This window comes from Notothenia rossii (assembly GCF_949606895.1).
Source record: "Notothenia rossii genome assembly, chromosome: 4".
Lineage (NCBI taxonomy): Eukaryota > Metazoa > Chordata > Actinopteri > Perciformes > Nototheniidae > Notothenia > Notothenia rossii.
Genome location: NC_136902.1, coordinates 2,443,396 through 2,464,486, shown reverse-complemented (window position 1 = coordinate 2,464,486; position 21,091 = coordinate 2,443,396). Strand labels below are relative to the sequence as shown.

The 21,091-nt window shown below is 40.8% G+C and overlaps 1 protein-coding gene across 5 annotated transcripts; it reads left to right on the top strand.

Moving 5' to 3' along the window:
• Nucleotides 1-2,486: 2,486 nt before the first annotated feature.
• Nucleotides 2,487-19,105, top strand: LOC307035618 (protein NLRC3-like). 5 transcript variants are annotated; one of them, XM_079675195.1, is made up of 10 exons: nt 2,488-3,034; nt 4,107-4,262; nt 6,072-6,179; nt 8,179-8,414; nt 8,606-10,649; nt 12,499-12,681; nt 13,086-13,256; nt 14,103-14,273; nt 14,704-14,747; nt 17,372-19,105. In XM_079675195.1, coding segments are annotated over exons 2-10 (3,084 nt in total). In that variant the 5' UTR covers nt 2,488-3,034; nt 4,107-4,137; the 3' UTR covers nt 17,374-19,105. The 5 variants fall into 5 exon arrangements, with proteins under 5 accessions (XP_079531324.1, XP_079531321.1, XP_079531323.1 ...); XM_079675197.1 differs by having other exon boundaries at nt 2,489-3,034; nt 8,609-10,649; XM_079675196.1 differs by having other exon boundaries at nt 2,678-2,715.
• The last annotated feature ends 1,986 nt before the right edge of the window (nt 19,106-21,091 follow it).

Here is a 21,091-nt window from a genome sequence, read left to right as displayed (position 1 = left end):
AAGGGTCTCCATAGGGTCTCAAACTCAGGCTGTCTAGCTCTTAATATATAGGATATCTCGTCCAATGGGAGGCCTGACAGCATCCGTGGCAGCCAATGAGTGATGAGTGACTTTTCCCAAAACAATGCCATCCAGGTTTTGGCGTAGAGCGAGCTGAGGACTCTCTATATTCATATAACAGATCTTTGGATCCAGTGAAACCTGCTCTGAAATTATATTCTCTATTCTCCTTCGAGTCTGAATGAAAATTCTCCTATTTTTGGCTGTTTTCCACCAGATTGAGACTTGAGGTTCTTGGTGTTTTTCACAACAACAAAATGCTCAAAATCACAGTATTCTCGCTAATCATTGGCGAGTTACACACTGTGAAGAATACATAATAAATTTCAAAGTCAATATTGGAGCCAATTTTACACATAAAAAAAATACTTTATTTATTGTTTATTCATAATAATGTCGTCCTCTTAGGTATAGCTTTTTTAATGTTTTTTTTATTAAAGAAATACAAATAAAATATATTCAATGGGTTTGGGGATGTTCTGATTCTGCAGACCCTCTCTCCTCGCACTATTCTAACTATTGTATCTGTGTTATTGTGTTGCTCTGTCGGAGGACCCTGAGACCTCAGATTCTCATTGATATATCTAAACTGTAACTATGTTCAAATGACAATACAAGCCTTGAACCTTGAATCTCACCCCATGGCATTTCCCCTTGCACTGTGCCCCCTCTTGTGGCGGAAATGAGTATTACACGTGGAGCTTATTTTAATACTTTTTCATAATAAAACAAACTAGCCTTGATAGCAACATGCTGACTGGAAGAGCAGCAGGGCACTATAGCAATGCTAACAGCTACATTGTCACTGGGCAATTAAACACCAGTGGTTTGAATATAAAGCCAAAACACTATTCCCAATATCAATCAAACATCATGAAAATATGACTTAATGCTTAAGACTTACACAACAACATTTAAACAACCCAGCTGGACCATTTTATCCTCTCAGACTGCATCGGGCGCTGACATTGGCACCCTATGACCCTATCAGATCTGACGACGCTGATTGGCTGAAATTATGTTTCTGCAGCATAGTTTACAGATAGCAACAGTCAGCACTGTGTTGGCTGCTGCTGCTCTGGCTGAGGGCTCCTCTCTTAGCGCCCAGACGAGAGAGGGTAACGCGGCCAGGCAGGAAACATGTGACTTATCAGTAACTTTAGACATCGTAACACCATTTTAAACAAGATTTTATTATTTAAATATATTTTAAATTTTAAATTGTATTTTTAATGACAATCAAACATGTGGGAAGAGGGGGGGCGACGCCCCTAGCGCCCCTATGGGCCGGCCGCCACTGCAAAACAGTATTCCCAATATCAATCAAACATCATGAAGATATGACTTAATGCTTAAGACTTACACAACAACATTTAAAAAAATCCAGCTGGATCATTTCATCCCGGACATTGTTCATTATTTTGTATATAACAAATACAAGCTGTATTCATTTCACTTACCTGTTGTGAACATCACCTGAACAAGCAAACATGGCGGATTAGCTTCAGGTGGAAGAATCGGGAAAATACGTTACGTGATGACGTCAGACACGATACGAAAGGAAACCACATCGATGCACTTTCACTGATACAAGAAGTCAACAAACTATAGTTACAATCCACAACATTACACCAAAGCAGAAAACTGAATCACAAATATCAAGTAGACTTTTAGATTGTAATACTTTAGTTTATTGTTGCATTGGAAATGGATTTAGTGGAGTATAAATACCAACAAACAAAAGTACACTTACCTCATAATGTACTCAGGTATTTGAGTACAAATACTGAGCGACATTCCGCCACTGATACATCATCACGTTGATCCAGCCTGAGCACGGGCAGCTGACAGGAGGATGGGGTGCAGAGATATCTGATAACAAGAAAATAAACAATAACACGAGAGGCTGGTTTGCTCGTTCTTTTTATCCGTCTTGGCTCTAACAGCGGACTCAGGGCCGTCCCTCCCTACAGGCCGATCACGCAGACTGCGTGGGGCCTCACCTGGCGGAAGGGGCCTCATCTTCCTATGCGCCTGTGCAGCGCTGAAGTGTTGAAGTTGAGTGTGTTGAAGTAGTGTGGCGCGGCACGTTTTCTCTTTCTCCGCTGCATAGCTCCACTAGCACCCCCCCCCCCCCCCCCCCCCCCCCGTCGTCGTCGTCGTCGTCGTCGTCGTCGTCGTCGTCGCTCGCGAAACAGAGGGCCTCATCATATAACTTTGCATGGGGCCTCAAGTTGGCCAGGGACGGCGCTGGGACTCCCCCTGCCGCTCTGCTCCCTGATGTCACTCTAAGTCTTAACTCTCCCAAACAGAACCAAACACTTCAGAGACATGTTCTGTATCTGGACCTATAATATATTGATGAAAAACAGTATAATAGGGGACCTTTAAGTGAGGTTTTGAATGCAGGATGTTTACTGGGTGATTTTCACACTGTGGTTTTAATATGTTTATTTAAATAACTTTGTTGATCTTGTTTTTAGCTCTATTTCCATCCCATTGAACAGAGTCCCTGTATGTGAACTGGTTCAGCTGATAAGGCTGGTTATGAATCAAGAGGAGCTGCAGACAGGGGGGAGGGAAGTTGAAAGTGAAAGTATGAAGTCAGACTTGTCAGACGCCATTTCACAGCTCGAGGAGCAGGAGGAGAACAGGGTGAGTGTTAACACAAGGATCTGCTTTCTAACACATTATTTACTCTGTTATACTGCATGTCTGAACATCAGCGTCCTAGAGTCCAAAGAGACTTCTACAAGTGGTGTGAACTGGTTTTATTTCCTGTTTTCTGATTCATCAAAGCAACATAACAATGCGACAGCCCAGCGCAGTGAAAATGGGGAGCGGCCTGTCGGAAGTCTGACTGATTTGATGTTTTTTAACCAAGTGTTAAACTTTCCTGTCGGCTCTCAGACCGTAGTGGAGGAAGCAGGGGTGACTCTCTGCAGTCTTCCAGGGCCGAAGCAACAAACTTCGGGTTCAATAACCCACTTTTCAATAAGGCAGACAGGCGAGCTCTTCTTTGGGAGGCCGTTGCATTTATTAAGGTCTTTGTTACAGATCTAATTTTGAAGACACTCGACAGACCTTTGCTGCTGTTTCGTTCACTTCAAAAACACACACCACCGCTCGCTCACTCTCCCTCGCTCTACCATGCGCACACACATGCACGCGCCACCCCCTTCTTCTTCTTCTTTTCTTTAATGGCGAATTGCTTCCACTTGGAGCATATTTCGCCACCTACTGTTTAGTTATTAAATGTTCATACTCAATTCTTGTCCTCAGACCAGTGCTTTTGAGGAATTTGAAGATCAGCTTGTTTGCTTCATTTCTTGATTTACTTTCAAATATTGCCTTGAAATCCATGTCCTTGATGTTGAGTTGTTCCAGTGCAGTTTTCAGAATGAATCTTTGTCTGTTATATTCCGGGCAGCTAAAAAATACATGATGTATTGTCTCTGGTTGTTGGCAACCATCACAATTGCCATTTGGATGTTTTCCAATCAGATGCAGTGATGAGTTTAGTCCAGAGTGTCCCAATTTTATCCTGCTGTTAATGCTCTGCTCTCTTCTACTACTCCCCCAAGTGCTTCCCGTTCCTACTTCCCTTTCTATCTGATATAAATGTCTTCCTTTGGTGTTACTGTCCCATAGTTTTTGCCATTGTTGCTTGATAACCACTTTAGTAAAAGATTTGACTTCTGCTCTACTGATGGGTACCATAATATCAATCTGGTTTGCTTTCAAACCACATTTTGCCAGTTGATCCACTACTTCATTCCCTCTAATACCCACATGCGCTGGAACCCACACAAATTGAACAACAATTCCCAGCGCGCCATCCCCCCTCTCTTTCTCTCTCTTAAAGCGATAGCAGTCTGACTCTGCATGACCCTAATATAACACAAATGTATTATTATGATGGTTCTGATTGAAACAAGTGTGTTATTATAGTGTGTGTGTGTGTGTGTGTGTGTGTGTGTGTGTGTGTGTGTGTGTGTGTGTGTGTGTGTGTGTGTGTGTGTGTGTGTGTGTGTGTGTGTCTGCAGTGTTACTGGTTTATCTCTCAGACTGGAGAAGATGAGTGGTTTCAAAGATGAGGAAGAGGACACATCTTCAGTCTCCAGCTGTCTGTCTCTGAAGAGTGACCAGTCTAATCATCCACCTCTAAACTTCAGTAATGAACCTGGACCCTCAGACACAAAGTAAGAGTTCCTGCTGTAACCTGACCTGAAGAGGATCCAGTGTTTATGTTATCTGATAATTAGTGTGAATGCTGAGCAACAGACTATTGTTCTTCAAATCTTTATTCTTCAACTTATTTCAACCAATGTTTGCCGTTTAACTCCTTCAGCATACTTTCAGCTCCAGAAACCATTCAAATATTAAAATGTTCACCTCCTTCAGGACATGACTGCTGTGACTGTTCTTGTTTTGGAAATTTATAATTTTTATGATATTCAGCTTTTTAAACTTTTATTTTTACAATGTAACCCAATGAGAGGAACCTTCAAATCCTCTTTTAGGTACACCGTGTGCAAAATGCTACTCCTTCCACATACCTTCAGCTCGAGAGTTCATTCCAACTTTAAAACGCTCATTAGGCATTCAGCTATTAAACTTGCATTCAGCTTTTTGATATCTTTTACACGTAATGTAAATATATATTAAATATTAAACTTGGAGCTTGGTAAAGAGGCCTTCTTCAGATTTTAACATTAGTGTGCCCCGCTCCTCTAGTCTAGAGAGCTTTGATCTCAAAACAGAGTGGAGGAGAGCTCGAAATCCGCCTTAAAAAAAGTTAAACCTGCCATAAGTCCAAAACCCTAAACGCCTGTGACATCATGTGTTGATGAAAATGTAGGAAAATATCTCTTAGGTTGAAAAATGAAAACATTTAAGTGTAGAACTTCTGTTGAGGGCAAGGATGTGAGACAAACCTTTCACATGAAACCCTCTCCTTTCACTGATCACTGATCACATCTCCATGGAAACCTTTGATCTCTGGACTCAGACACAGGTGTTCTGATTAGGACCTCAGCTCAGACACAGACACACAGACTGGAGTTTAACACACTGGCTCAGCCTATACTATACTATCTGATGGAAACCTCATACACACTTTAACATGTTCCACATATCTTCCAGATTATTGGGGACATATGGTTGTAGTTCAAAAACACATTCAAGCCCCCACTGTTCATGTACCCTTTAAAACAGCCACACTACCTATCACCAGGTGTGACTGTGGCTCTGTGTGACTGCATTGGTCTCTCAACTATAAGGTTGCCGGTTCCATTCCAACAGTCATCATGTTAATATCTTTATACCTTACTCACCGCTAGGGCTTTTTCCAGTTGTGCAAGTTCTCCCACTTAAAAAGATGAGAGGCCTGTAATGTTCATCCTAGGTATACCTCAACTATGAGAGACAGAATGAGGAAAACAAATCCAGAAAATCACATTGTCTGATTTTTAAAGAATTTATTTGCAAATGATGGTGGAAAATAAGTATTTGGTCAATAACAAAAGTTCATCTCAATACTTTGATATATACCCTTTGTTGGCAATGACAGAGGTCAAACGTTTTCTGTAAGTCTTCACAAGGTTTTCACTGTTGCTGGTATTTTGGCCCATTCCTCCATGCAGATCTCCTCTAGAGCAGGGATGTTTTGGGGCTATCGCTGGGCAACACGGACTTTCAACCTCCTCCAAAGATTTTCTATGGGGTTGAGATCTGGAGACTGGCTAGGCCACTCCAGGACCTTGAAATGCTTCTTACGAAGCCACTCCTTCATTGCCCGTTCACACGCATTTTCAGCAGGAAACGCCTTTTCTAATCTAACCTGCTCTGTAATGATCGCAGTAAAGAAACTTAGTAACAGAACAGTAACAAAGTTTAAACTCTTGATCCCTGGCGTCATCAGCGATAGTAAATAATCTACTTACAGACAGAAGTCAAAATGTGCTCTCTGAATGAACTAATGATGTTTAAAACATGTGTTGTTTCCACAGACAGAGAGGAGAGTCTCCAGTCCCCAGCTGTCTGTCTCTGAAGAGTGACCGGTCTAAAGAGTGGAATCCTCCATACTTCAGTAATGAACCTGGACCCTCAGACACAAAGTAAGAGTCTCTGCTGTAACCTGACCTGAAGAGGATCCAGTTTTTATATAATCTAATATATTAAACTGTTCTTTAATAATATCATGTGTGCAGTATAGTACAGAACTAAGGCAGCAGAGTTCAGCAAGCTAACGTTATTTAAGAATATTTCAATATGCATTTATAGCATCATTGTATCAGTGGCCAGGGGCGGACTGGCCATCTGTAGAATCTGGAGAACCTTTAAAATAAATGGTTTAACGTCATAATTTAAATTGCACTGACGGCCGACAGAGGGCGACAGCGGCCGCTAATGCAGTTGTGTGGTTCTTATCTGTCAAATAATCACACGAAGAAGAAAAAAGACAGGCCACACGAAGAGAAGGGATTAGACGCCGCGGCAGACAGGGAGAATGAAAAAACATAAAAATCAAAGAAAACGAAAAGAAAAAGGTGGGGCCGAGAAGGCAAGGGAAAAAAAGGTGAAGTCACTCGCAGGTGAAGAATATACATGTCGCAAAGTGACAAACCTTTTTGGCAGCAGCGCTGCTACAAGCACTATCAGCAGCAGCTTAGAGCAAGTGCAAGATGATGAAAAGAATGATGAGTCAGCCTCCTGCGTTCATGATGAGGGACAGAGTGTTGAGCTGGTGGAAGAACCAGCTCAACTGGCACATACAAGTGCAGGCAAGAGCAAGGGGCGATAATTATCCCCTGAACTCAGTGGCCTTTTCTCCTGGAGGCCAAGGGAAGCCAGGCTTCCCCTGTTTTTTTGGATTGTAGTTATAATTTTAATAAATAAATAAAAACACTTCGTTTAGTTTCGGTAATTATTCTGCCGGCCCATCTCTCCCCCATTCTCATTGAGTATTTTACAAAGAGTGAAACAGCGCCCCTCTAGATGTTATGGTGAAACAGTAGATTGCACTCTCTGTTGCGAGAGCCGAAATTGGCTTCCCTTGGTGAAAAAAAATTGAGAGATTGACCAATCAGATGAGGCTCACGTCATGCCTCACAATCCAATCAAATCGCATCAACTTCAGTTCGTAGTGTAACTGTCATCACCGCCCTTAAAAAGTAACAAGCAACTGAAGCAAGTGCAATTATGGAGGGTGGAGATTTGGAGTATTTCATCAAAAATAATTTGACTAAACTTCCGCTACAGCAGCAACTAAAAATGAAATCTGATGACAGGCCAGTGCCCAAACTGGAGCTGTGCACAGAGAGGAAAAAGGAGCGAATCGGACGTACAACTTTAAATAATAAACAGCGGATTTCTAACATTTGACATTTCATGTGGCCGGACTGGGTCAGTTTCCAGGGCTGAGTTTTAGTCCCAGTCCGCCCCTACCAGACGTCCCCGTTTTTTAATATACGTTAAATTCACATAGGCAGGTGAAATAAAACGTTTAATGTCATGAAACGCTGGTTAAACAGAGTATACTGCTCATTCTTTCTTCTTCTTCTTCTTCTTCTTCTTCTTCTTCTTCTTCTTCTTCTTCTTCTTCTTCTTCTTCTTCTTCTTCTTCTTCTTCTTCTTCTTCTTCTTCTTCAATATCTTCTTCAATATCTTCTTCAATATCTTCTTCTTCTTCAATATCTTTGCATTTAAAACCATGTTATGCCCCTGTCAGTGGCATAACATGGTTTTAAATGCAAAGATATTGATAAATACTCACTAAACTAAATATATCGTCCAAAACATGATTTACTACTTGGGCATGTTCATGATATGTATTTTAAAGATGTTTCTTAATAATAGTGATAACCTGGTGAGCTGGTTGTGTTTAGCATTAGCAGATATAACAGAGCTTTGTGTGATTACATGTAGAGTCAATGCAAAGACCCAGATCCGTGCCTGGCAACACCAAGAAAGTGAAGAGGTGAAATTCATGTCACCTGCGTGTTCCTGCAGCGTGACACATTTCATCTTGAGTGAGACATTGGTGACGCTCGGCCCATTGGTGAGAATCAGCTCCTCTAATGTAAAGTGCTGTAAAGGATGTGTTCCTCTCCACAGAGGGAAGAGGGAGAGTGGTGTTCCTGTGGAGCAGCAGCTGTCCAGCTGTGCTCTGTGTCAGGACGTCCTGAAGGATCCAGTCTCTACCAGCTGTGGACACTGGTTCTGCAGACAGTGCATCACCTCATACTGGGAGCAGAGACCTCCATCAGGAGACCCCTCCTGTCCCCAGTGTGGAGAAAGATCCAGAACCAGAGCTGGACTGCAGACAGCCAGTCAGAGCAGAACTGTACGAGGTAAGAGGCCGAACACACGCAGCGTTTCATTCCTCTTCCTGGTTCCTTTGTTTCTGAATAGGTATACTGCTGTAGAGCAGAGACAGTGAGCTGTTTATACAACATTTAAACTCAGTCTGTTTGTTGTTTAATTGTTATAATTAGATTCTCAGAGCATGTTCCTCATTCTCTCCTGTTTCCTTCTCTTCCAGCAGAACGTGGTCTGCAGGAGGTTCTAGATGAACATAGGCTCAGTCTGAGGAGGAGATGTGAACGTGTGACTGAAGGAACTGATCAAAGTGAAACCCTCCTCAACAGCATCTTCACTGAGCTCTACATCACACAAGGCCAGAGTGAAGAGGTTAATACCCAACATGAGGTGAGGCAGCTGGAGACAGCTTCCAAGAAGGAGACCCTCCATGACACTCCAATCAAGTGCCAGGACATCTTTAAAGCCTCACCTGACCAACAGACTCTCATCAGAGCGGTCCTGACCAACGGAGTCGCTGGAGTTGGAAAAAGCTTCTCAGTGCAGAAGTTCACTCTGGACTGGGCCGAGGGTTTGGGAAACCAAGATGTCAGTCTGGTGATCCCGCTCTCCTTCAGGGAGCTGAACCTGATCAAAGGTGAGCAGTACAGTCTTCTCAGGCTGCTCCATGTTTTCCATCCAACCTTACAGAAGCTCACAGCAGAGCAGCTGGCTGTCTGCAAAGTGCTGCTCATCTTTGACGGCCTGGATGAAAGCAGACTTTCTCTGGACTTCAGAAACAATGAGGTTGTGTCTGATGTCTCTCAGCAGTCCTCAGTCAACGTGCTGCTGACAAACCTCATCAGGGGGAAGCTGCTTCCCTCGGCTCTCGTCTGGATAACTTCCAGACCTGCAGCGGCCAATCAGATCCCTCCTGAGTGTGTGGACAGGGTGACAGAAGTACGAGGCTTCACTGACGCCCAGAAGGAGGAGTACTTCAGGAGGAGATGGAGTGATGAAGACCTGTCCAGCAGAATCATCTCTCACATCAAGAGCTCCAGGAGCCTCCACATCATGTGTCTGATCCCAGTCTTCTGCTGGATCACTGCTGCAGTTCTGGACCACATGTGGACTACAGACCAGAGAGGAGAGCTGCCCCAGACCCTCACTGACATGTACTCACACTTCCTGCTGGTCCAGACCAAGAGGAAGAAGCAGAAGTATGAAGAGGGACATGAGACGAGTCCACAGCAGCTGACGGAGGCTGACAGGGAGCTTCTTCTGAAGCTGGGGAGGCTGGCGTTTGAACATCTGGAGAAAGGAGACATCATGTTCTACCAAGAAGACCTGCAGCGCTGTGGTCTTGATGTCTCCGAGGCCTCGGTGCACTCAGGAGTTTGTACAGAGATCTTCAAAAGAGAGAGTGTGATCTTCCAGAAAACAGTCTACTGCTTTGTTCATCTGAGCGTTCAGGAGTTTCTGGCTGCAGTCTACATGTTTCACTGTTACACCAACAGAGACACAGCGGTACTGAAGGACTTCCTGCAGAGAGACTGGGACGAAGACAGTGATATGAGTGATGATGATGACCAATCCCTGAAGGAGTTCCTGAGGAGAAACTTGGATGAAGACAATGATATGAGTGATGATGATGATGATCCGTCCCTGCATGGCTCCCTGCATGGCTCCCTGCATGGCTCCCTGCATGGCTCCCTGCATGGCTCCCTGCATGGCTCCCTGCATGGCTCCCTGCATGGCTCCCTGCATGGCTCCCTGCAGGGAGACGGGGACGAAGACAATGATATGAGTGATGATGTTGATGAGCTGTCCCTGCCTGTCTTCCTGGAGGGAGCCATGCAGAAATCCCTCCAAAGTAAAAATGGCCACCTGGACCTGTTTGTCCGCTTTCTCCACGGCCTCTCTCTGGAGTCCAACCAGAGTCTGTTAGGAGGCCTGCTGGGTCGCTCAGACAACAGACCAGAAACCATCCAGAGAGCCATCAGTAACCTGAAGGAGATGAGCAGTGATTCCTCTCCTGACAGGATGATCAACATCTTCCACTGTCTGACAGAGATGAAGGACCTCTCAGTACATCAGGAGATCACAGAGTTCCTGAAGTCAGAGAACAGATCAAAGGAGAGACTCTCTGAGATCCACTGCTCTGCTCTGGCCTCTATGCTGCAGATGTCAGAGGAGGTTCTGGATGAGTTGGACCTGGATCAGTACAACACATCACGGGAGGGAAAACTGAGACTGCTTCCAGCTGTGACGAACTGCAGGAAGGCACAGTAAGTCCAGATGTGATTAACTTTATAAACTAATGTGGATCAGGAGTTTAATTATTCAAATAAACACGATAACATTTCTGCTGTTGAAATACTGAGAGCAAAATAAAACCAACCCTGTTCTTCTATTTATTTATAATAATAGTTCAACTGAAGCGTTCCTCTCTTCATATTGAGTGATGGAGGCGACATGTCAAACACATGAAGGACTTGAGAGGTTTCTCAGCATGTGATCACACCACACAGCAGGACTTACAGTTATCACAGAAACATGTTATTATTACAAATAAAAGAATGGATACATTATGAATACATTATGAATACTCAGGTACACATTCATTATATTCACTATATTGTTCTATACTGACCCATTCCTCCCACCTTTCCTCAAAGATATGCATTTGGTTTCTAATCTAGTTGTTTTCTCCGTTACATAGATTTCATTTACTAAGTTCTTCCATTGTGAGTTTACTGAGTTATTCTCTTTCAGACAATTCCTTGTCATTAGTTTGATGATCTCTTTTCTAATGACCAGAAATAGATAGGAATCTTTTTGTATCTCCTCTGGTGTTTCCCCGGTAATAGGGAGAATGGGTTTTTGTTGAGAGAACAAGATATTGGACATTTCTCTTCAAAGTGTTTCCCAGAAGTCTCCCAACACATCACAGGCCCAGAATATATGTGTCTGGTTTCTGCTCAGCGCGTTCTCTCCAGCATTTTGAAGTGAGGGTTTCTTTGTATTCACTTTGAATCTGGGGTGTCTTCAAGTATGGAATTAAAAGCTTCATGTTTTCTTTCCAGTAGTTTGAGTTGGTGGTGTTATGAATGTTTCTTGTTCTACTGGTATGTTGCAGGATCATTCATTTCCCCATTGATCTGTTACATTAATAATACTGTGTTCATCTTGATTTTTGAATTGTAATATTTGAACCATCTTAGTTTGAAATGTTGTTTCCACTCCAGGGTCATAAACTGTAAGCATGTATTTTATTAATGGCTTGATGAAAAGATCTCTTTTTTAAATGCCGGATAGATAACTCCTCACTGGAAGAATCTGAATAAATGGTATTTGAGTAAATCATATTGTAACGAAAGCTGTTCAAAGGATGTCATGTCTTTATCACTGAACATTTGTCCAAATGTCCTCAAGCCCTTAGAAGCCCATAGTCTAAACATGTGATCGTCTTTGTTAAGTTCGTTAGGAGGGAAGTCTTGATCGGTTCACATTTCTTTCAAGAAGATTACATCTTCATGTAGTTTTTGATTACGACAGACTTCCCTCCAAACCTTAAGTGTAGCAACAACCCATTTTTTAATGATTACTTTCTAGAAGTTTCTTTATCATTAAACACACGTTTTTATCACAATGTGTTGGAGTTTAAAATCAGATCTATATCATGTCCCACCAAGAACAGAGTTCTGTCTTAATGCTGATAGACTGGGAACATCTGATGGTATCAAGTTGAACATATTGAAACTTTATTGGTTTGTTAATTGTGTTTGTGTTCGCAATAAATGTTCAGATGCTCAGAGAAGCCAAAATATCCTTCATCCATCATTCACATCCAAATATCAATTAACATTTAAATATGTTCATCTCTAATATCGTCAAGTGATTCATTTAATTTCTGTTTCTTTTGGTAACAGTCAGTGACAGCAGGAGCACAGACATGTGATCAGATCACACTGACAAATCATTACACTCTATTATCATATATTATTATATATTATATTAAATGGACTAACAGCAAAGGTCTATCAGAACATGTCAAATCTGTTTTCATCAAATGCTTGAAGTTAATATAATGTTCCCTCTTTTTTAACACATGTTGTAATATATGTTTTATTATAGAATGACTGGCTCTGGACCCTATGGAGTCTCAGGGCCTGACTGTGAAGTCGTGGCCTCAGCTCTGAAGTCTGACCCCTCCCATCTGAGAGATCTGGACCTGAGTCTCAGCTATCTGCAGGATTCAGGAGTGAAGCGTCTGAGTTCTGGACTGAAGAGTCCAAACTGCAGACTGGAGGCTCTCAGGTCAGTTCACTGACTGCAGTTCATATTGATCTGTTTGTGTTTATGATTTTCTGAATTTGAACAAATACAATGTTATTGTTATTTGTTCCGTTTCTGCTAATGACTGAATATTGATCAGAGTAACAGAGAGAAGGTGAATGTGTGAGGGAGAGAGTTTGAGCTTCCACAGACTCACCCTGTGCTCCAGGAGTCAGTGGAGATGCTGTCAGTACTGATGAGCTGTGAGGGAGATGAAGGAGTTGTTAAACATCTGATCAAAGTTAAAGTTCCAGATTATCAGTGGATTGTTTCTGCTTCATCTCTGACATTAAAACCCTGTTTGACTCTGAACAGATTATTAAACCTGGAGTTATTTCAAACAGGAACTTTGTTTTCTAAACTTACATCATCTTTTCTTTATTCAGACTGAGGTACTGCAGGTTGTCAGAGATCAGCTGTTCTGCTCTGATCTCAGCTCTGAAGTCCAACATCCATCTGAGAGATCTGGACCTGAGTTACAACGATCTGCAGGATTCAGGAGTGGAGCTGCTGAGAGATCTTCTGGAGAGTCCAGACTGCAGACTGGAGACCCTCAGGTCAGTTCACTGACTCTCTGTTACTGCTGGAGATCTCACATGTTCACTTTGTAACTAAACCTCATTTATATTCATTAATAACTTTCATCCATAAAGTTGTAAATCTCCTTATATTTATATTTCATTTTTAAGAAGTAAGAACTGCAGACATACATGTTGAGTGTTTCTTAAAGGAACTGTAATAGATGTTAGTTGTAAAAAGTAAATCTATATATTTAATATTTAGTAAACGATAACGTCTGAATAAAGGTCATCTGAAGTCACTTTAGTTTCACATTGTGGTGGGAATGTATTCATCAAATGCGGATCGAGAGTCAAAGCATTCAGCTCTTTGTGGTATTTTATTTCTTGCAGAAAGTTCAGTCAGTCACACAGAGAGCACACAGTCTGCAGAGAGGAAGAGGAAGAGTAGAGTTTGGGTTGCATATTTAAACACAGAGAGAGGAGAAAGGGAGGGGGAAGCTTGGTGATGATGAAGGAGCATTCTGGGAGTTAGGGAGTTAGGGAGGACGTATCAGGAAGTTCTCAGTTCACCTGAGGTGAAGGTCATACTGTTGGTGCACATAGAGAGTCACTAACAACACTGCAACACATCTTCTTCATAAGGACTTCTCCCAAGCTTAGCTAAGAAGTGTGAGAAGTAGCAAATATAGAGAAACATTAGCAAATAAGAATCACACAATGATATTATTAAAGTAAGTGAGTATAATATGTTTCTATTACATACATGATAAAGTTCACTTTCTGAAGTAGACAGATGTTTCTGTTCAGATTCATTTAAATGTTGAGTAACATCTGATTGGATTATAAACAGGTTTTTATCCTCATCATGTTTTCTTTATTCAGTCTGAGGGACTGCAGCTTGTCAGAGATCAGCTGTTCTGCTCTGATCTCAGCTCTGAAGTCCAACATGCATCTGAGAGATCTGGACCTGAGTGGGAACACTCTGCAGGATTCAGGGGAGAAGCTGCTGAGAGATCTTCTGGAGAGTCCAGACTGCAGACTGGAGACCCTCAGGTCAGTAAGGGGTCTCTGCTGGTTCAGCAGTATTGTATGAAACACAGGGAGGTGTTTCTCTCACTGGGGAAACAGATCAGTGATGTTACCCACTGACTGCAGGCTCTCTCATTCTTCCATCAACTATAGAAGGCCAGCTGGAAATGCAAAGCCACATTTAGTAAGTGATCAACTTTCCACCAGACATATGGGATTTGACAGAAGAGTGGAAAAGGTAGTCTGTGTTTGATGGGATGTTTTTAGCTCCTTGACTAATGACTGTTACTTCCTGTCATGCAGCTGAGAGCTGTGGCAGTCAGTCGTAGTGTTTGCAGAGAAGATATGATGGGATGTAAAGCATGAGATCAGTCAGGACTCTGAAGCTGACTCAAAGAACAAACACTTCTTTTAAACTGGATCCATAACTGTTGGATTGTGTTCATCCCTACAGCATCAGAGATGATGAGACGATCAGAGCCGAGACCCAGAAGACCTGTGAGTACTGAATATCCTCCATTCATCCAGATATGAAACTCTTTGATGGAGCATGTCCTCAGAGGAAAACAACACTCTGGTTTCTCTCTCTTCATCATTTTGTCTGTTTCTCTTCACAACAACTGTCTATCAACACAGTGACGCGTTCACTGACACTCTGTAACATGTCAATAAACTCTGAAGAATAAAACACATGAAAACATCAACATTATAACCAGTTTGTTACAGAATTACCATCAAAATATACTTCAGTACAAGTAGAAGTACTCAGATCTAGTTCTTGAGTACAAGTAGAAGTACTCAGATCTTGTACTTCAGTACAAGTAGAAGTACTCAGATCTTGTTCTTGAGTAAAAGTAGAAGTACTCAGATTTTGTTCTTGAGTAAAAGTAGAAGTACTCAGATCTTGTACTTGAGTAAAAGTAGAAGTACTCAGATCTTGTACTTGAGTAAAAGTAGAATTACTCAGATCTTGTCCTTGAGTAAAAGTAGAAGTACTCAGATCTTGTCCTTGAGTAAAAGTAGAAGTACTCAGATATTGTACTTGAGTAAAAGTAGAAGTACTCAGATCTTGTTCTTGAGTAAAAGTAGAAGTACTCAGGTCTTGTACTTGAGTAAAAGTAGAAGTACTCAGGTCTTGTACTTGAGTAAAAGTAGAAGTACTCAGGTCTTGTACTTGAGTAAAAGTAGAAGTACTCAGATCTTGTACTTGAGTAAAAGTAGAAGTACTCAGATCTTGTTCTTGAGTAAAAGTAGAAGTACTCAGATCTTGTTCTTGAGTAAAAGTAGAAGTACTCAGGTCTTGTACTTGAGTAAAAGTAGAAGTACTCAGATCTTGTACTTGAGTAAAAGTAGAAGTACTCAGATCTTGTACTTGAGTAAAAGTAGAAGTACTCAGATCTTGTTCTTGAGTAAAAGTAGAAGTACTCAGGTCTTGTACTTGAGTAAAAGTAGAAGTACTCAGGTCTTGTACTTGAGTAAAAGTAGAAGTACTCAGATCTTGTACTTGAGTAAAAGTAGAAGTACTCAGATCTTGTTCTTGAGTAAAAGTAGAAGAACTCAGATCTTGTACTTGAGTAAAAGTAGAAGTACTCAGATCTTGTACTAGAGAAAAAGTAGAAGTACTCAGATATTGTTATTGAGTAAAAGTAGAAGTACTCAGGTCTTGTACTTGAGTAAAAGTAGAAGTACTTGAGTAAAAGTAGAAGTACTCAGATCTTGTACTTGAGGAAAAGTAGAAGTACTCAGATCTTGTACTTGAGTAAAAGTAGAAGTACTCAGATCTTGTACTTGAGTAAAAGTAGAAGTACTCAGATCTTGTTCTTGAGTAAAAGTAGAAGTACTCAGATATTGTTCTTGAGTAAAAGTAGAAGTACTCTGATCTTGTTCTTGAGTAAAAGTAGAAGTACACAGATCTTGTTCTTGAGTAAAAGTAGAAGTACTCAGATATTGTTCTTGAGTAAAAGTAGAAGTACTCTGATCTTGTTCTTGAGTAAAAGTAGAAGTACACAGATCTTGTTCTTGAGTAAAAGTAGAAGTACTCAGGTCTTGTTCTTGAGTAAAAGTAGAAGTACTCAGGTCTTGTTCTTGAGTAAAAGTAGAAGTACTCAGATCATGTACTTGAGTAAAAGTAGAAGTACTCTGATCTTGTTCTTGAGTAAAAGTAGAAGTACTCAGATCTTGTTCTTGAGTAAAAGTAGAAGTACTCAGATCTTGTACTTGAGTAAAAGTAGAAGTACTCAGATCTTGTACTTGAGTAAAAGTAGAAGTACTCAGATCTTGTACTTGAGTAAAAGTAGAAGTACTCAGATCTTGTACTTGAGTAAAAGTAGAAGTACTCAGATCTTGTACTTGAGTAAAAGTAGAAGTACTCAGATCATGTACTTGAGTAAAAGTTGAAGTACTCAGATCTTGTTCTTGAGTAAAAGTAGAAGTACTCAGATCTTGTACTTGAGTAAAAGTAGAAGTACTCAGATCATGTACTTGAGTAAAAGTAGAAGTACTCAGATCTTGTTCTTGAGTAAAAGTAGAAGTACTCAGATCTTGTACTTGAGTAAAAGTAGAAGTACCAGAGTGTAGGAATACTCTGTTACAGTAAAATTCCTGCATTCAAAATGTTCCTCAAGTAAAAGTAGAAAAGTATTCTCATCAAAATATAGTGAAAGACAGTAAAAGTAGTCATTGTGCAGATTGGTCCATTTCAGAATAATATATATGATATGTTTTATAATGATTGATCATGAAAGTGTTCTCAAAGCTGGTAAAGGTGCAGCTAGTTTGAATGACTTTGTATACTGCAGGGTAGCTGGTGGATTTACTCCAGGTGGAACTAAAGTCTGATTTAACACTTGATTAGATTTCACATCATTCATCCACATCTGAGAAGTAACTAAAGGGATTATATGTAGTGGAGTTTCTACTCCACTACATATAATCCCTTTAGTACAAAGTAGCATAAAATAGAAATACTGGGGACCCGTACTGTACATTTCTATCATCACACTTTGGGCTCCTCAACATGTGTGGGTTCCCAGCAGGACTCTCTGAGCTGCAGACACATTCTTTCTGTGACTTTGTTCCAGATATCTGGAGCATAATAACTGAAGCTGTTTCTCCATGTTCAGGAACTCCCATCCCCCGAGTCCTGCGGCAGGAAGCGCTCCTTCTCTCCAAGAACTCCTGGACCCTGCAAGCTGGTCCAGAACCAGAGTCCCAGTGAGGAGTCCAGCCAGTCCACCTCTCAGAGTTCAACTAAACTACAACATTATTAAAGATCATGTTTCAAGTTCAAAAAGGATGCTTTCAGACTGAATCCAGAAGTTTCTCAAGTTGCAGTCAAAGCAGATCTTTTGTGAAATATATAAAACAATTATAAAACTGTAATAAGAATTACTCTGAATACTTTCTTTGGACATTTTATTTACATTTCTTTTAATCAAATGTTTCTGACTTTCTCTCTGAGTGCTTTTCTCATGAATGAACGACTTCAATCTTCTTTCTTTTCTTGTGTATTTCATAAACAGGATATTGTTGTTTGTCCTTATATCCTGATTGATGAGTCAGCAGTAAAGCAGCCAGGCGGTAACGGTCAGCTGGCATGTGTATCTGTTCATTGGCTCATATGTGTAGCATGTTTAATGGCAGTGTTTTGAAAATGGCTGCCAGGTGAATATGTCAGATCTCTGTGTGTTACTCAGAGAACCGTGTGCAGGGTTTTAGAAAGTGCAGAGTTGAATTGCAGATTGTGTGCAGAGCTGAAAATGTGTTTAGAGTTCTGTTTGATTGAATCCAGTCAGTGTTGCTGCAGCAAAGCATAAGGGCTCAGAGCTTGGACCTATTGTGTTCACATTATATACGCTTCCTTTAGGCAATAAGGAATCACTCGGGACATTTTCATTGTTATGCAGATGATACTCAATTATACACAATATAGACCAAAGTATTGGACCACCTACACATTAGAGAGATACCGCAGGTCCTTCCTTCCTGCAGCGGTCAGACTATATAACCACCACGACCCCCCACACAACAACACAGACTATAACACCCCTTGTTGTTAAATACCAACTATGTGCAATATGTGCATAAGAATCACACAATGATATAATTTAAGTCAGTAAGTGAATGTAATATGTTTCTATTACATACATGATAAAGTTCACTTTCTGAAGTAGACAGATTTTATATATATATATATCAAATATACACATATGCCATTAAAACTCTGCAATACATACCTGGCTGTTAAATCCTCTGAACTGTTACAGGATGTGTATTTGTAAAATGTGTAACTTTTTTTAAATTATAGTTTCTTGTTTTAATCTTGAATACTTTGTTGTCTGCATGCTTTAGGGAACATGAAGCTGTCTCTGGCTCTTTCTGCTGTAACAATGTACATTTCTCCTCTGGGACTAATAAAGGGATTCTGATTCTGATCACACCTGCAGGAGCTTTCAGGACATCCCATTCCAAACGCTTAGGCTTTCATTTGAACTTGGTCCCCCTTTGCAGCTATAACAGCTTCCACTCTTCTGGGAAGGCTTTCTACAGATCTTGGAGTGTGTCTGTGGGAAGCCCTTTCATCCAGAAGAGCATTAGTGAGGTCAGACACTGGTGCTGGACGAGAGGCTGGCTCTCCGTTCTAGTTCATCCCAAAGGTGTTCAGTGGGGTTGAGGTCAAGTTCTTCCACACCAAACTCATCCACCCAGGCCTTGATGGAGCTGCTTTGTGGGGCTCAGTCATGCTGGAACAGAAAGCTTCTTCCTCCCCAAACTGTTTCCTGGCTGTTTTCCACCAGATTGAGACTTGAGTTTCTTGGTGTTTTTCACAATAAATAAAAATGCTCAAAAAATAAAAACAGTGTTCTTGCTAATCATTGATGAATTACACACTGTGAAGAATAAATAATACATGTAACAAATGCATCAAAGTCAATGTTGGAGCCAATTTTTACACATAAAAAATAATGTATTTATTGTTTATTCATAATAATGTTGTCCTCTTAGGTATAGCTTTTTAAAAAAAATGTTTTAAAGAAATACAAATAAAAAATATTCAATATGTTGTATCTGTTTTCGAAAATAAATACAAATACAAAATGATACAGAAAATAATGATCAGTTTTGTGGCTTTATGTAAACGAGCTGAGGACTCTCTATGTTCATGCTCTCCTGGATATAAACCCAACAGATCTTTGGATCAAATCTGCTTTGAATGATCTTCTTTATTTCACCTCGTACTTCCGCCCAGAACACATTCAACTTTCTGCACCGCCAAACACAAAGAAACCACGTTCCCTTGATTCTGTGCATGGTAAACATATATCTGGTTTATTTTTATATCGGTTTAAATCAACCGGGGTCACATATGTTCACTTCAACCAATTATCCTGTATATCAGGGGGGTCAAACTCAATTTCATCACGGCCCACTTCAGCATTATGGTTGCACTCAAAGGGCCGGTTGTAACTTGAAGACTTTATAAAAACACATATATAAATATTTAGTATATATAAATCAATGTATTATATTACATTATTGCCTCTGCATTGGATTATTATCAGATAGGGTAATAACTTCATAGTTAATTACGTTTGAAAGCAGAAGTCTAGGGCAAACAATTGCAGGTCTCTTCAGTGAGAATGTCACAAAATAGTTTAAAAAGAAAAGCAAAATTCTGGAACAAAAAGTCAAAATTAAAAAAAAGTCAAATTTGAGATGCATTGTGGGACATGTGGTTTATGGGCAATGTGCTTCTGTAAATCGGCATGTAACCGTATAATAAACATATTATTACATTCTTTCAGAGCTCTTGTGGGGAAGTGAAGTCACGGGCCGGATTTGGCCCCCGGGCCTTGAGTTTGACACCCGCCCTGCTGTATAGTTGTTTAGTTTTGGTGGTGTATTAACAGACTTGCTACGAGCAGCAATGCCGGCTTTTCTTCAAATCTTCATCTCAAACTTCAGTCTGCAGGCCGCTCCTCCATGAATTGGGTATTTTACTCTACGGAGCTTACACACGGCGGCGTGCGTTGAAGCATGCCGGCGGGTGTGTCTGAAACTCGACCAACAACCAATCACATGAATCTCTCGCCCCTGACACACAAGCAGCGGTTTGATTGGCTAAAGCTTGTACTGGCATATGATTTGATTGGCTGACGCTTCCGTCGAAGCTTCAAAAGTTGAACATTGCTCAACTTTTGAAGCAAGCAACGCGAGGCAAAGCTACGCTTTGCTCCCACAATGCAGTTCGGCGAAGCGTGACGTCACCCCATTCAAAGTGAATGAGCAGACGCGTTGAAGCTTGAACGCACGCCGCCGTGTGTAAGCTCACTTTTCTTGCATTTCATGTATTTGTACTGCTATGTTTGTAATTTTCATTTTCTTAATGTTTTATGTGAGGGACTACGGATGGAAAGTAGCTCAAAGCTAAATCCGGCATATTTAAACTTATCACATTTCATGTTTTAACCGTCCGGTATCACTCTGGACGTTTTGGTCCAAATGGGTCATTTTGGCAATAACTTTGGTTGTGTTTCTGCAAATGGCCTGATTTTTTGTAACAAGGGTATTTTCTTGATCTATTACATTTTTCAAATGGATCTTTAATTCATTGAGAAAAAAATTCGACTACGCTAATTGACCATTCGGGACAAAAATGTCCACTGCAAAAAAAAAGAAGCCAGTCCCCAGAAATATGTGTTATATGGAAAATATCAAATTGTCTCTGTTTTTATCATGAAAAACAACAGCGATTTCATGTATTCATAATGGCCTTTGAAGGGTTAAAATCCTGAAAATGATTAAATATTTGGTATTTCTGATTAGGGCTGAAGTTGCTTTAA

Bases quoted from the DNA above. Each gene is read 5' to 3' on its own strand.
- LOC307035618 (XM_079675195.1), top strand. From the start codon at position 4,138: ATGAGTGGTTTCAAAGATGAGGAAGAGGACACATCTTCAGTCTCCAGC. The intron at 12,682-13,085 runs GTCAGTTCACTG...TTCTTTATTCAG, and splicing joins TGCAGACTGGAGGCTCTCAG to ACTGAGGTACTGCAGGTTGT. The intron at 14,274-14,703 runs GTCAGTAAGGGG...TCATCCCTACAG, and splicing joins TGCAGACTGGAGACCCTCAG to CATCAGAGATGATGAGACGA.